A 16,089-nucleotide genomic window follows, 5' to 3' on the forward strand; every position below is an offset into this window, starting at 1 on the left:
CCTCCTTACTTTTTGAATTAGCCTACCATGGGGAACCTTATCAAATGCCTTGCTAACATCTATATACACCACATCCACTGCTCTACCTTCATCAACGTGTTTTGTCACATCCTCAAATAATTCAACAAGGTTTATGAGGCACGACTTTCCCCTCACAAAGCCATGTTGACTATTTCTACTCAATTCATAGATTTCCAATTAATCATAAATCCTGTCTCTTAGAATCCTCTCCATCCTTTGTCCACCACTGACGTAAGACTGACTGGTTTGTAACTCTCAGGATTATCCCTATTGCCTTTCTTGAACAAGGGAATAATATTTGCCACTCTCCAATCATCTGCTACTACTCCAGTGGACAGTGAGGACGCAAAGATCATCACCAAAGGTGCAGCAATCACTTCCCTCACTTCCTGTAGTAACCTTGGGTATATCCTGTCTGATTTATCTCTCCTTGTGTCTTTCAAAATGTTAAGCTCATCCTTCTTCTTAACATCAACCTGTTCAAGCATATCGGTCTGTTTCGTGCTGTTCTCAGAAACGTCAAGGTCCCTCTCAGTAGTGAATACTAAAGCAAAGTATTTATTAAGGACATCCACTGCCTCTTCCAACCCCAGACACGAGTCCCCTCAACTATCTCAGATTGGCCATATCCTCACTCTGGCCATCCTCTTGTTCCTCATGTAAGTGAAGAACATCTTAAGGTTTTCCTTAATTCTACCTGCTAAAGCTTTTTCATACCCCCTTCCACCTCTCCTAAGTCCATTCTTCAGTTCCTTCCTGGCTACCTGGTAACCCTCTACAGCGCTGTTTGATCCTGCTTCCTCAATCTATAAGATTTGCTGCAGAAATTCACCAAAGTTCTTTAAAGAGCACTTCCAGACACATGACTACTGCCGTCTAGAAGGACAAAGGCAGCGGAGATTCCAATGCCAGCGAATTATTTAAGAATATTGTTCTGACCTCATTTCTTTCTGCGTCCATCCCAGGAGAAAATCAAATTCCTCCACCCTTCACTTCCAACTGAGCGTCCAATTTCCAGCTGACTGGCTTTCCTCTCATCATTTGACGCAATATTAATGCAGCTCCTTATTTGCTCAACCTTTCCCTCATATTCAGCTCCTGGCAAAACCTTCATCCTTTCTCATTCTGTCCATTTCCCCGGAGCAGTCCATATCATTAACCTCCCACTCCACCCAAACATAGGGCCTATAGACATACCCAAAAGCTGCACACAGTTGTTTCAGCATTAATCACCAGGTTTACTGGGCGATATAGTGGCTCAGTGGCTAAGCACTACTGCCACACAGCACCAGGGATCTATGTTCAATTCCAGTCTCGTGTGACTGTCCATGTGGAGTTTGTACATTCTCCATGTGATTGCTCTGGTTGGGTGGATTGGCCATGCTGAATTATTCATAGTGTCCAGGGATAGGCAAGTTTGCCAAAGGAAGTGCATGTTTACAGGAATGGGATATGTCTGGGTGGGATGCTTTTCAAAGGGGGCACATGGTCTATTTCCACACTGTGATGATTATATAATATAAATACCTCATCAAGCAATATTGCTAATCATTCCCTTTGTCAAAACAGACTGTGATTTCAGTATTATCTTAGTGCTCAAAGAAACCCCCTAGTTTCTTTTGCCTGTTACCAACCAATCTCTCTATTCCTTCTAACCACGTCTTCTACAAGAAACAAAAGAGCTGGTGGACATCTTTGCCATTATGGTTGGGACCATCTATTAAGTTGCCTTTATTGCATGAGCCCTTGAACATAAAACCAAACCTACCCCTAGACCTCCCAGTGCCTGAATCCTGATCATTTTACCTCTCTCATTCCTCTCCTTCCTTCCAACATATATTTTCCTCCCTCATCAGTTCTGAAGAACTGTCACTGGACCCAAAACATTAATTCTGCCTTCTCTCCACAGATGCTGCCAGATTTGCTGAGTTTCTGTAGCAATTTTTTGATTTTGCTATCAATGGGATTGATGTGCTGCTGCTGGAACATTTCCACAAGTTCAAGAATATTTAGCTTTGCTGAGGGATATATATTAGGAGAAAGTGAGGGCTGCAGATGCTGGAGATCAGAGTCGAGAGACTGATGCTGGAAAAGCACAGCAGGTCAGGCAGCATCCGAGGAGCAGGAGAATTGATGTTTTGGGCATAAGCCCTTCATCAGAGATATATATTGTTCATTTGAAATTAACTGTGGAAATGCATTGTTGAGATTTGAATCTGACACTCCTTTTGATGACTGAGAGCCTGAATAATTTGAGATTCACACAACAAGAGTGGATATCGGCATTCAAATATGTCTACACAAACTGCAATCTTCTATTCATCCTTAGTAAATGGGATATAGACTGGGTGCTCTTCTCTGTACTGAAATGTACTTAAATCTCATTAAGTTCTGCCCTATAGATCTGACTCATCTAATTTAGCCAGTGGGTGAAACCAGACTGCAACAATCTTTGGCAAGTAATGAGCCCTGAGTAAACCTGACAAATATTCCCAGAGCATTATTAAATACTCAAAGTCTTTGGCAACAGTCTGAAATGACACCAGTCTGTTTGCAACCTTGGAGTCAAAATTTACCACGAGATGATATTCCACAGCCACAATCATGACGTCTCCTCTAAGATGAGCTATTTTTATCTCCACAACATCAACCAACGTCACTCCGTCTCAACTGCTCTTGAAACTCTCATTCATGCCTTAATTTCTCTCAGCCTGACTATTCCAACACACACCCCAGTTCGTCGCCTACATCCAACTTCCAAAAAACTTCCAAGCACCCATGTGCACACAGAAATATTGGTCCCCAACCAAGCAAAGTCTTGATTTTAAACGTTTCCTTCTTGTTTTCAAATCATTCCCTGACCTTGCTCCTCCTGAATGCTTCTGTGTCCTCCAGCCCCTCCACCTACTGAGATTTCTATGTTCGCCTCATTCCGCCCACTTAAGCAACTGGACTTTAAGTGCTCTAACTACAGATAACAATGCTTCCAGTCACCTAAACGCCGGAATGCCTTCGTAAAAATGTTTTACTTTGTTTTCCCCTTTAAGACACTCCTTAAAGCTGATCATTTTCATTACCTAATCCCGCCTTTCTCTTTCTCTGTGTAACGCTCATGTGAAGCACTTTATAGCATTTTATTACCTCAAAGGTAAAGTCATTGTATTTCTCCTGTGAAGGTTAAAGCGAACCGTGAATGTTTCATTCCTCACGTTCAGTATCATGTTTATGATGATTTTATTTTATTGATCACTAGCACTGTGTGTATCTTAAGGAATGGAACTTGTGCTGTGCTTCGTACCAATCAGAATTACAATGATATTTTTACCAAATACTTTACAAATGTAACAATCAATCCCTTCGAAGCAACTTAATTCCAAAATTACTGCAGTTTTTGTTATAAAAAAACTGCCGCACAATGTGAAAATATATTCTGAAACAGTTTCAGGGAAGTCCCTCCTACCCTGGACATTCCGGTTTTGCAAGTTCCTGATGAAACACTGTAATATCTCATTGGTACAATATAAATTACTCAAAACACAAAATTCTTTACATGATATTATAAAATAAATATATTTTTTACTCATTAAAAACAATGTAGTTTGAAGCTGATTCTTACCTGTTCAGATGATAATAATTTTGAAGTGACATCCATCTCTAAAATATAATGAAATGATTTTAAAACAATGCAATTTGTTTTTAAATAATTTTATTATTCTTTAGAGATGGATGTCACTTCAAAAATATTATCATCTGAGCAGTTAAAAATCAGCTTCAAAGGCCAGTTCTTGCAGCTCTACTAAACACAACTGACCGTTTTTTTAATAAATCACACCCTTTACCCAACTGGGTAACAGTTAATGTGAATGTTGTTCATCAGAAAATATGTGGAGCTTTCAGATATTGGACAGCATCCTCAATGTTATCTTACCACAGATAGATAAAAGTGAGGAACTTCATTTAATCAAAATATCATCTGTCCACTAATAATGGAATTGTGCTGTTTTTGTGATGACTTTATACACATTTACTGTATTTTCACAAATAGAAACAACAATAAATATCTATCGATGTAATAGATTAACAATGTCAGGGACAATTGGTTCCAAGATCCTGTTAGATTTAATAGTACAGCATTGCTACTGCAACACAATGTAAATACCAAATGCACAAGATAACCATCACAGGTACACCGTAAGCAGCACAGGTACAACTGAACAGATTCCACTTTGCGGTGGATGTGACCCCACTTGGAAGTGAAGCAGGTAGATTCAGAATAACTGGAGCATGACCAAATGGTCAGACTGCCAGTTCAAAGTCTGAAAGAAACTCAGGCACCAATAGATTTCCTTTAAGTTTCTGCATTTGAAAGGATTGTACTATTTTTAAGCAACACGCAGTTCTGCTTTGCCTAACCTCCTGATTGATGCAGGTGAGTTTGATGTTTTTCCCTTAAAAAGTTCAGCTCTACCTAACCTGCGGATACTGAATAGCTTTACTTGTTTTTAATGTTCAACAATAATACAAATAGTTAACAATTGATCATTTTGTTCTCGCAGATCGATGTATTAATCGAAGAAATATTCTGGGAACTTGGATGTCATCATAATCTGAATAAACAGAGCAACACCCCTTTTAAATTGCATATAAGGAACTGGGCTTCTGACTGTGTAACAGGCATTACCTACTGTGGAGCTGAGTAAACTTCAACAAGTGTCCCGGAGCAAGAACAAAGTTGGAACATCTTTGAACAAAAAAAGCTGCTGAGTTTTCCATCCCACCCTCAATAAACAAAAGAGAAATTCATCATTGTTCAAAAATGGACAAGAAGCATTTGCCTTTACCTGGGTTCTTAAAGAAAGATCAACAAATACAACTTCCAGAGAACACAGTAAGTATTTACCAATCGTGAGAATAAACTCATGCAGAACCCTGAAAGGTATTGTGGAATTTAATGAGTGTTAATTGTGGAGGTTTGCAGTAGGTTCCAAATTACCAACCGGTTACTCCAGATGGAGAAAAGCACAGTGTTTTTGTAGTTATATGCTTTTACAGAGCAAGTGTAATTTCTGATTCAGTTATTTCCTCTCTCTCTCCCAGGCTGCAACCAATGACCATGTAAGTGAAGGTGATGAGAATGTAGAACGAGGGAACTGGTCCTCGAAGGCTGACTACTTGCTCTCGATGATCGGTTACGCTGTGGGTCTGGGCAATGTCTGGAGATTCCCGTACCTGGCTTACAGAAACGGAGGAGGTACTGTGATGAAGTCCAAACTACAGAGCAGAGAAAGCAGAAAGAAATTAAAGGGGTCAACCATTGAAGTAAAAAAAATTAAATAAAGCTGGAAACCCTTTAGTACTAAATAAATCATGTAGATTTGAGCTAAGTATAAAAAATACTAATTTGACTATAGCTTTAAACTGTACATTGTCTAGAAATTCTAGTGAGGATTCCAGATGCAAGTTCACAATGACTGCTGTTTTACAGTGTCATGGATCCAGGTTCGGTTCCAGCTTTGGATGACTGGCTGTATGGAGTTTGCATGTTCTCCCTATGACTGTATGGGTTTCCCCTAGCACTCCAGATTCCTCCCACAGTCACAAAGATGGGCAGGTCAGGTGAATTGGCAATGCTAAATTGCCCATAATGTTAGATGCATTAGTTAGGGGTAAATACAGGGTAGGTTAATGGGTCTGGGTGAGTTACTCTTCGCAGGGTCGGTGTGGACTTGTTGAGCAGAAGGGCCAGTTTTTATACTGTAGGGAATCTAATCTAAAAAAATGTGCAGGCGAATGAGCCATGCTAAATTGCCTTGTAGCATCCAAGGCCAAGTGGGTTAGCCATGGTTATTGCTAGTTTACGTGGTGGGGGTGGGGGGTCTTCCAAGGGTCAGATTGAATGAATGGCCCCTTTCCACTCTGTAGAGATTCTATGAATCATGCATGCAAATAATGTAAACTTCAATGGTATTCCCAGAATAACCTTGAGAGTTGGGTTAATGCAATGCAATGAAAGTGATCAAAGGAAACCAAGAGCAGAAATGTCACAACATTTTTAATCAATAAACTGTATCAAAGAGACAGAAAGCATTTTAATTCAGTTTGACATGAATTTGACAAGCTAGGTCTTCTCCTGCTTCACTTCGTTGATGGATTGAATTTCAGAACTGGAACTAAGCATTAAACATGCTCCATATATTCATGTATATTGACATCATAAATTTATTTGGAAATTATGATATGGCCAATTGAAAAGGTGAGACTGAGACTCATTGATTATTCTGTGCAGTGCCAGAGAGAAGTCTTTCAGAATAGAGGGATGACTGTCAAACAATTATATATTTTCAATAAAAAACAATACCTATGCCCTGTCCTTACAGAGGTTTAGAGTGCTAATTACTTTTTGTTAGACTCCCTACTATGTGGAAACAGGCCATTTGGCCCAACAGGCTAACACTGACCCTGTGAAAGTAACCCATCCACATCCAGTCCCCTGTCACTCTGCATTACCCCTGACTAATGCACTTTACCTACACATCCCCGAACACTATGGACAATTTAGAATAGCTAATTCACCCTAACCTGCACATCTTTGAACTGTGGGAGGAAATTGGAGCACCCAAAAGAAACCCACGCAGACACGGGGTGTAACCTCCACACAGTTAGCCGCCCAAGGTTGGAATCGAGCCTGGGTTCCTGTGAGGCAGCAGTGCTAACCATTGAGGCCACCATGCTGCCCCATAATAATCTAAAATTAAATTGATCTTCCCTGAAAATAGTACTTCTATGAAGACATCTCCAGCATTTGACATCCTTTAGAAATGAGAAATATCCAACTCCAGGGAATTGTCAGAAGGGGGTGAGACAGAGCACTGCCCTTTCACACAGACTGCTTAATATGTCTGGAGATCGTGTGCAAAACTTCCAGCCTTTTTTTTCCTCATGTTTATGTGAAACATTCATATTTCCATATTATATATAACAAGAAGCAGTTACAAAGCAACTTCTCCAATTTCTGAACAGAGCCCCACCCTTAGGAATCAGATTACAGGATGTCTTTAAATATATAATCGCTAAAGAATTATTCACACAAAACAGGTTAGCTTACTCACGTACCTTCAGCTCAGGTTTCCACTTCCAAGTCATTTCTTGCCTTAGTTTTGCTAGAGATGCGCAAGTATTGGGAATGCTCCTTTAAGTTCGTTTGAAAACCATACTTTAAGTTGCAAGGAAACCTCCTATCAATATAAATCATTCCAATGAAATGTCTTTGGATTGTGGTACTTGAAAGTACACAGGTGTAAAAAAACTTTCTATTTCCTGACCATCATGTGAAAATAGATAGGTATAGAATGCAGATTGTACTGAAATCTACTTTGCCGCTGAATGTGATACGTGTCAAAACAATTTTAATATAATCTGTTCCCTATATCTCAGATCTTGAAGGGATTTGAGTTTAGAAGCAGGGATGTCTTGCTGCAATTGTACAGGGCCTTGGTGAGACGATGGCTGGAATACTGCAGGCAATTTTGGTCTTATCTGAGGAAGGACGTTTTGGCTATGGAGGGAGTCCAGTGAACGTTTAGCAGACTACTCCCTGGGATGGTAGGACTGATGTATGAACAAGGACTAGATTAGTTCAGACTATTTTTACTGGAGTTTAGAAGAATAAGTCGGAGGAGTGAGGGCTGTCATAGAACCCTATAAAATTCTAACCACGCTAATGAGAGTGGCACAGGGCTCAATGGTTAGCATTGCTGTCTCACAGCATCAGGGATCTGGGTTCAATTCCTGCCTTAGGTCACTGTCTGTGTGGGTTTCCTCCCATAAGCCAAAGATGTGCAGGTTAGGGTGAATTGGCCATGCTAAGTTGCCCATAGTGTTCAGGGATGTGTAGGTTAGGTGCTTTAGTCAGGGTAAATGTAGGGGAATAAATCTAGATGGGTTACTGTGTGGAGGGTTGGTGTGGATTTGTGCCAAATGGCCTGCTTCTACACAAAGGAAATCTAATTTCAAAGCAAATGCAGGAAGAATGTTCCCTATGGGAGGAAAAAGATTTAAAAGACTTCTGAGGGGCAAGTTTTTCACACAAAGGAAAATTTATAAATGGAATAAACTACCAGAGGAAGTGGTAAATGCAGGTACAGTAATACTTGGACAGGTACATGAATAGGAAAGGGTCAGAGGGATTTGGGCCACTCGCAGGCAAGTAGGATTAGTTTAATACGGGAAACTTGGTCAGCATGGATGAGTTGGACCAAAGGGTCTGTTTCCATACTGTGTGACTCTATGACTATGACTTTAAGACTGGGGAGAACAGGACTAGGGAGTCACAGTCCATATGGGCCATTTAGGACGAAAATGAAGTCAAGCTCTTCACCCAGAGATAGTCTGTGGAATTCTTTGCCATAGAATGTAGTTGAGGCCAAAACGTTGGATATTTTCAAGAAGGATTTAGATAAAGCTCTGAGGGTTTAAGGGATCAAGGTTATGGTGAGAAAGTGGAAACAGGGTACTGTGCTGGATGATCGATCATGATCATAATGAAGAGAAAGAACAGGCTCAAATGGCCTACTCCTGGTCCTAGTTTCTTAGTTTCTAATTTAATTCCCAAAATTCATGTGGTACTTTTAAATGAAATATGTAAAGGAACAACATAAATTGGTTTCATGCATTGTTTAATGACCTGCTTCACTGTCTCACTTGGAAAGAAGGTGAAAGTTGATTTTCTGTGCTCTCCGCCACACATTCCAACTGAAGTTCATTCAATAGCAATAGAGGCCACGTCAAGGTAGATGCATCATTAAAAGCCAATTATAAATTCAGGGAGGCTCATGCCTGTGGGTTTTTAGTCATTCAATTATAAAAAGTACCTAATTTATTAAAGACCATTTTTCGTTTCCCAAATTGTCAGATTTTTAATCACTATGGATGTTTACTTTATCTGGAAATTTGAACTTGCTCTACTGAAGTAGTGGTGATAGCTGATGAATTAACCATCTCTTTAAGTAAAGTAATTACTTTCATTCATTCATGGAATGAGTGCGTCGCTGGCTGGGCCAGCATTTATAGCCCGCCCCTAGTTGCCCTTGAGAAGGTGGTGGGGAGATGCTGTCTTGAACTGCTGCAGTCCGTGTGCTGTAGGTTGACCTACACTTGCTAGGGTGCCAGTTCCACGATTTTGACTCAGCAGCACTGACATAATGGCAGACTCTTCATTTCTTAGTGAGAAATCAAAGCAAGAGATATTGTATTTCAGATGTCATAATCAATTCCATTTAAATCCCATGACTGTGTAAACACACATATTTACAGGTGCAATTTGTGACTTTTTGAGTGCGTGGGACTGGATAAGAACCTGAACGTTAATTTCTCATTGTTTGTTTTTGTATTCAATACTGAATACCTTCTGCAGTTAAACTGTGATGAGCTTCCTCATCAAAATTGTGTTCTTGTTCGTTAAATGTTCAGTCTCAAACAACATGAATTATCCCATGTAACATTTTCTACCATTTCTATCTTTTTCAGGCGCATTTCTGATTCCCTACATAGTCATGCTGACACTTGCTGGAATCCCCTTGTTTTTCTTGGAGTGTTCTTTTGGGCAGTTTGCCAGCCTCGGGCCTGTGGCAGTGTGGAAAGCTGTGCCAATATTGCAAGGTGAAAGTTTATTTAACAACCAAGCTGAAATAATGCTATTTATTCCACAGTAATACTTTGGCTACACTGTCTTCATCAGACAGGAAAATAAGCTGGCCTTACTGAATTATTGTTGAAAATTGGATTTTTTGTACACTTTTAAAAATACAGACACAGATAATGATGTGACATGCACAGCAAATAAGTATTTGCTTTCCTCTTTTGCAAGATATTAGACCCAACACATAGAAAATTCTCTACCTTTCATCTCAACTGATTTTTTTTCCACTTATCCCGAGTGTGAATTGACAGTAGTTGGGGGGGGGGGTGGTGACTGCACAGCATGGGGTCCACTTGTGAACCGCCAGAGGTGAAATGGCCATGATAGGGGTCAGCAACAATGTGATGGAAACTGTACCCCACACTTTTACAGACAATGCCATTGGCCCTGCATAAAGTTCAGTTCCTGGTTATTGACTTTGTATCCTGCCTCCTTTCTCTGGGACAGTCGAAACTTAACTCAGAGTATCTCCGTTTCACTTTTTTAAAACCTTGAGGTCACTGAAGGTAATTCGAAGATTGATATTATTCATAAAATGTGGAGAAAATAATTCAGTCCTGGTGCAGAGCTGTCAGAGTGTACAACTCAGTAGCACAACTAGGCTTCAGACTCCCCCAGGTCCTTAAACAGAGGAGGGGACAGAAAATAGACAAACACCATGTTTCTGCTATAGGAAAGAGGTTGTTAAACTTGAAAGGGTGCAGAATAGATTAATAAGAATGTTGCCTGGTCTGGAGGGTTTGAGCTACAGGGAGAAGCTGAATAGGCTGAGGTTATTTTCCCTGGAGCATTGGAGGCTGAGGGATGACCTCATAGAGGTTTATAAAATTATAAAGACCACGGATAGGATGAATTGCCTATCCCAGTGTAGGAGAGGCCAAAACTTGAAGGCATAGGTTTAAGAAGAGGGAGGAAAGTTTGAAAAGGGACCTAAGGGGAAACTTTTTTATTCAGATTGTGGTGTGTGTATGGAACAAGTTGGCAAGTTTTAGGATTGTGATGAACTTTCTTGGTCATTCCACATTTCTGGAGCACGGAGCTCCGTGTGATTTATTGAATCAAATGTTTTGGTCAGGTCAATGAAGGCGATGAGGAGTTTCCGCTGTTGTTCTGTAAAAGATCTAAACCAGGCAGGTCTTTCTCAGGCCCAAGAAAGAGGTAATACAGGAGAATGAGGGTCAGGATTTTCTCTAAACTAGACAAGAGGGAAATACCTCAGAAGTTTCCACAACATGATTTATTTCTATACTTGGAAGAAAGTTATAAATGCAATATTCCTGAAGTTCGGGTGGAGGGGGAAGGGAAAATCCCGAAAATCCCTTTTTCTTCCTGAGTCCACAGGAGGAGTACATGAAAGTTTCAGGTCTGAAAATCCACAGCAGCTTAAAGGATCTTTCACCTTTCCAATGGTGTGTCAGAAACAGGGCAACCAATTTGCAGACAGCAAGTGCAATAGCAATTTGGTAACTGCATAACTTTTTTATTATTTTACTGCTGTTGATTGCTAGATAATTATTTAAAATTTGTCACCTTTCAGGGAGAAAGCTGCTGTCTTTGAAATAGCACCATGTCTTTTTTAACACCCACAGGAGAGAGAAGTAAAGAGAGCAATTTAATGTCACAACCAAACGGCAGTACCTGTAATATTGCAGCACTCTCTCAGTACTGCATTGCAGTGTCAGGCAGTGCACAAGTAAGCCCACAACCCGTTCATCTTGAAGTGAGAGGCCTGTGAACAGAGCCATTGACAAAAGTATAAGCATTTGCATTGAGCTGCTTTGCAATCAAGTGAGATCATTCTAGTGAAATATTTAAATACCAAAAACAGCACAAGTTTTGGACACCACCCATCCCCTTCTCACCAAACGACAATCAGTGTATACACCAAACAACTTTCCAATCTTTCAATGATACTCTGTCTTCCCACTCTCTCAGTGTACCCTGGTATTCTCCCTCGTTCTCAATTTATCACTCCTTTTATCCTTCTTTAATTTTAGAGAAAGACATGCACACAGGCAGTAGTTTGTTAATCAATTGTTTGACAGCTGAATGTGTGAAAAAAAACAAATACTGTCATTAAAAGTTTCTAATTTACATTGCTTTCTCTGTCCATTTAAAGGTGTGGGAATCACCATGGTCCTAGTATCGACATTTGTGACCATTTACTACAACTGCATTATCGGATACAGTCTGTACTACCTGTTTGCTTCCTTCCAATCGACCTTGCCGTGGGCAGACTGTTTCAGTTGGTGGGGAGCAGATGAAACATGCAGCAAGACTCCCAAAGGTACAGTGCTCAATTCTACTGGGGAAAGTATAGATACCTGGAGAAAGTGAGGACTGCAGATACTGGAGGTCAGAGTTGAGAATGTGGTGCTGGAAAAGCACAACAGGTCAGGCAGCATCTGAGGAGCGGGAGGATCAGGGCTTATGCCTGAAACATCGATTCTCCTGTTCCTCGGACGCTGCCTGATCTGCTGTGCTTTTCCAGCACCACACTCTCTAGAGTATAGATGGCAACTGTTTATTTTAAATTCCATACAGATTAAAATTGTTAAAGAAGCAAAAACTTAAACTGCTGATTGCAAGGCAACCTATGTCATTCTGTACTTTACATGAAATTACTCACTCCTTACTCCCAGTCCAACCCACTCTCTGTCCCTAACACTGCTTAATAAATAGTACAAGACTCACTTACCACACTCCAAAAGCGGCCACTTTTTTTTGGTCTACTTCATTAACATCATTTTCTGGTCATATAACATCTTCAGTCTAACAAAATGCCCTGAGTCACGTATGTTTAATTGAACGTTCAAAACTACACATCCTCTTCAGTTAAGGTTTAGCACAAAGTAATCTGGAGCCAGTAGTGCAGAGCAGCAGCTATGTTAAAGGCCTGTGTTAATGAAAATACCAAGCCACTATATCTGCTGGATCCTGTTTACTATCTTCAAATAAATCAGTGTCTTCCTCTGCAATTCCTTCCAGTTATATATTCCACATTGACCCCCTTCATTTCTCCACCTCTGGCCTTTTAAGTTTCCACAGCAGAGCCATGACTGATGGAAACTTACTCAGCTTCCCAAATCCCAATTAAAAATACCCAATACATAAGGATTCATTACAACTAGTAGTTGCTAATTTTATTTTACAAATAGGCTGATGAGACTAATCTTCTCCATTGAAAGTATGCTCTCTAATTTGTTTGTCTGTAAACAATGTGCATCCTCTAAATCTGGCTGTGGGACTCCATTCCTTAAAGAGTCCTTTCATACAGCTCTCAAAGTGGTATCAAGAATACAGATCTCCCTGCCCACAAATCAGGATTAGCAGACCCCTGTCAGGGTACATCGTGCTATTTTTTGAAGGGGAATTTCTACATTCATTGGCAACATCTATTGCCCAGAGGGTAGTTGAGAATCATCCACATCGCTGTGGGTCTGGAAGCATGTAGACCCAGGCCAGATCAGGATAGCAGTTTCCTTTCCTAAAGAGCAATTGTGAACCAGAGGGTGTTTTTGTTCCCCCACAACAATGTGTTTCATGGTCATCATTCGACTCTTATTTCCAGATGTTTTTTTTGTCTTCCACTGAATTGAAATACTACCATGGCAGAATTCAAGGCCAGGTTCCCAGGACATTATCTGGATCAACTGTCCAGCGATGATACCACTGGGTCATTGCTTTAGTCAAGCTTATGGACACACCATTGCTCTCTTTGTGATACAAAATGGGAGCATTTATATGATCATAAAGCAAGAGAAATGAGGACCTGTGTTTCATTGTACATTGCAATCCTCAAGACTTTGTCTTCACCAGTACTGTGCAATGGTCAATCCTCACCATACTGTCATGGAAGAATACATCTGCAACAAATAGATTGATGAGGACAAAATCAAGTAGATTTTTCCCTTTTGTCGACAGCCTCAGTTCATGCTACAGATCCAGTCTAGTAGGTATGTCCGTTAAGACTTGGCCAGCTCTATCGCCAATCTATAGTGGAATTACTGAGTTACTCTCAGTGACAGGTATTATAGTCTGCCACCTAGTGTATATTCTGTGTCCAGTGCCACAGTCGCTGCTTTCTCCAAGTGTGATTCATCATCGAAGTATGCTGGTTCATCATTCAAAATGAGGAATTGGAATCCAGCAGTGCACAAGTTGACTATTATGATTCCTACATTGCAAAAGCTTCAAAAGTACTTCTTTTACTGTAGAACACTTTGTGATTCCAAGTGTTGTCACTTCCTTAATGAAAATTAGTCTTTTAGTCTTCCAAATTCCATATTTTCTAGATCCACTCTGCAATCTCACTCTGAATGATGGATATTTTGAAATCGTTAATACAACATGGCTGCAGACAAACAATGAAACTTGTCCAAATGGATCAGAAATCTCCATTCCTCACCAAGGTCCGAGTGAGCAATACTGGGAGTAAGTACATTGCTGTGGAGAACTACACCTATAACCTGCATAGCTGGACCAGTAACTCCTCTTGAGACACTTGATTGCTGAATGTCCTGTTTAATCAATGAAAAGAATGTATAAAAATGCAATTGTCATTGAGAATTAAATAGGTCAGGCATGGACAAGCACTTACAGTCATAGAGTCGTACAACACGGAAACAGACCCTTCAGTCCAACAAGCCCATGCTGACCATGTTCCCAAACTAAACCAAGCTTTCCCGTTCATGTACCTATCCAAATGTCTTTTAAATATTGTAATTGTACCCACATCCTGTACTTTCTCAGAAAGTGCATTCCACAAGCAAACCACCCTCTTTTTTAAGCAATTTGCCCCTCGTGTCTTTTTTATATCTCTTTCCTCTCACCTTAAAATGTGTGCCCCGGTCTTGAAATCCCCCATCCTAGGGAAAAGACTACTACCATTAACTCCATCTACAGCCCTCATTATTTTATAAACTTCATTCAGGTCACCTCTTACCCTCCTGACTTCCAGATGGTATATTGCCTCCAAAGAGCCAGATGGAAGAATATTATGGAGTTGGCATAGGATATCCTGTAGGGAGAACATAAACAGCCAGCAACTGGCATCCATAATAGAACCGAGGACATGTTGTGGTTCTTCCAACAAAGTCTCCAGGGCTGTGCTCAATGGTGGAGGATCATTAGCCAATTTGGTGGTGGTTCACAGTTGGACCTTCATCGGAATAACCATCTTTCAGTTAGTGACTGAGTTACTTTCAGAGAGGGAAGGGCCCAAACCTCCAGAGCCCACTCTGATTTACCTGTAGAGTGCCCCCCTTTGGTGATGGTCCACCTGCAGCCCATCAATCGCAGCAGCAGTGGGATGAGGCTATTAGTGGTCATTAATTGTCCACTTAAGGGTATCCATTGTTAGCAGGATAGAAAAGCTAATCAGAAGCCATCTTTCCTCACGTTTAATTAAAATGGATGCAGAAAGGCAGCTGGATGCTCACTCCCCAATCTTCCTGCCCAGTCAAATGCCTGCTCCTCCATCTCCAGATACCACCAGAGAGTGTGGGTAATTCTGCCCAGCTACACTGTCCCTCTCTCCACAATGGTGTCCAGTATTTTATATTTGCACTGTGCTAATCTCAGTTCACAAATTTGTATATTCTTTATGCTCCTTTTACTTGATGGCAGCAGAAAATAAAGACTGGGTAGCATAAACACAAAGGAAATAAAGATGAAATTTAATTTTAATCCATTGCCAATTCACTTCTAAACACAATATTCATTCTCTTTATATTTCAGATCAATTATTATGGGTGGCACAATGGTTTTATGGCTCAGTGGTTAGCACTGCATTAGGGATGCAGGTTCAATCCCATCCTCAAACATCTATCTATGTGGAGTCTGCACATTCTCCCTGTGTCTGCATGGCTTTTCTCTGGGTGCTCAGGTTTCCTCCCACAGTCAGGTTAGGTGGATTGGCCATGGTTAGGTGGATTGGCCATGCTAAATTGTCCATAGTGTTCAGGGATGTGCACATTAGGTTGATTAGCCATGGGAAATGCTGGATTACAGGGATAGGTTAAGGAGTCGGGTCTGATTGGGATGCTGTTTAGAGGGTTGGTGTGGATTTGATTGGCTGAATGGCCTGCTTCCACACTGTAGAGTTTCTATGTTGAAGTGTTATTGGCTAAAAAAATCAAATGCAATGAATAATATGCCCTGACAAGACTTTTTTTTTCATTTTATTTAGTAGTGTGGCTTTGCACCGTAGCAGCTCAATAGATGAGACTGGGCCGGTAGTCTGGTATTTAGCCCTCTGTCTGCTGCTAGCCTGGATTATAGTTGGGATAGCACTATCTAAAGGAATCAAATCTTCAGGAAAGGTAAAATGACTGGTTGTGAATAGAATTAAAATTAGTGACAAAATAATT

At 40.6% G+C, this 16,089-nt stretch overlaps 1 protein-coding gene across 1 annotated transcript in view; it reads left to right on the forward strand.

The window, feature by feature from the left end:
- The first annotated feature begins 4,577 nt into the window (after positions 1-4,577).
- Positions 4,578-16,089, forward strand: part of LOC132820448 (sodium- and chloride-dependent neutral and basic amino acid transporter B(0+)-like) — a 31,035-nt gene continuing 19,523 nt past the window's right edge. The window contains exons 1-6 of the mRNA XM_060832594.1: positions 4,578-4,909; positions 5,119-5,272; positions 9,547-9,678; positions 11,838-12,005; positions 14,014-14,152; positions 15,909-16,041. Of these exons, the coding sequence (XP_060688577.1) occupies positions 4,838-4,909; positions 5,119-5,272; positions 9,547-9,678; positions 11,838-12,005; positions 14,014-14,152; positions 15,909-16,041 (798 nt within the window). The 5' untranslated portion in view covers positions 4,578-4,837. The remainder of the gene's footprint in view (positions 4,910-5,118; positions 5,273-9,546; positions 9,679-11,837; positions 12,006-14,013; positions 14,153-15,908; positions 16,042-16,089) is intronic.

This window comes from Hemiscyllium ocellatum, chromosome 11 (assembly GCF_020745735.1).
Source record: "Hemiscyllium ocellatum isolate sHemOce1 chromosome 11, sHemOce1.pat.X.cur, whole genome shotgun sequence".
Taxonomy (NCBI): domain Eukaryota; kingdom Metazoa; phylum Chordata; class Chondrichthyes; order Orectolobiformes; family Hemiscylliidae; genus Hemiscyllium; species Hemiscyllium ocellatum.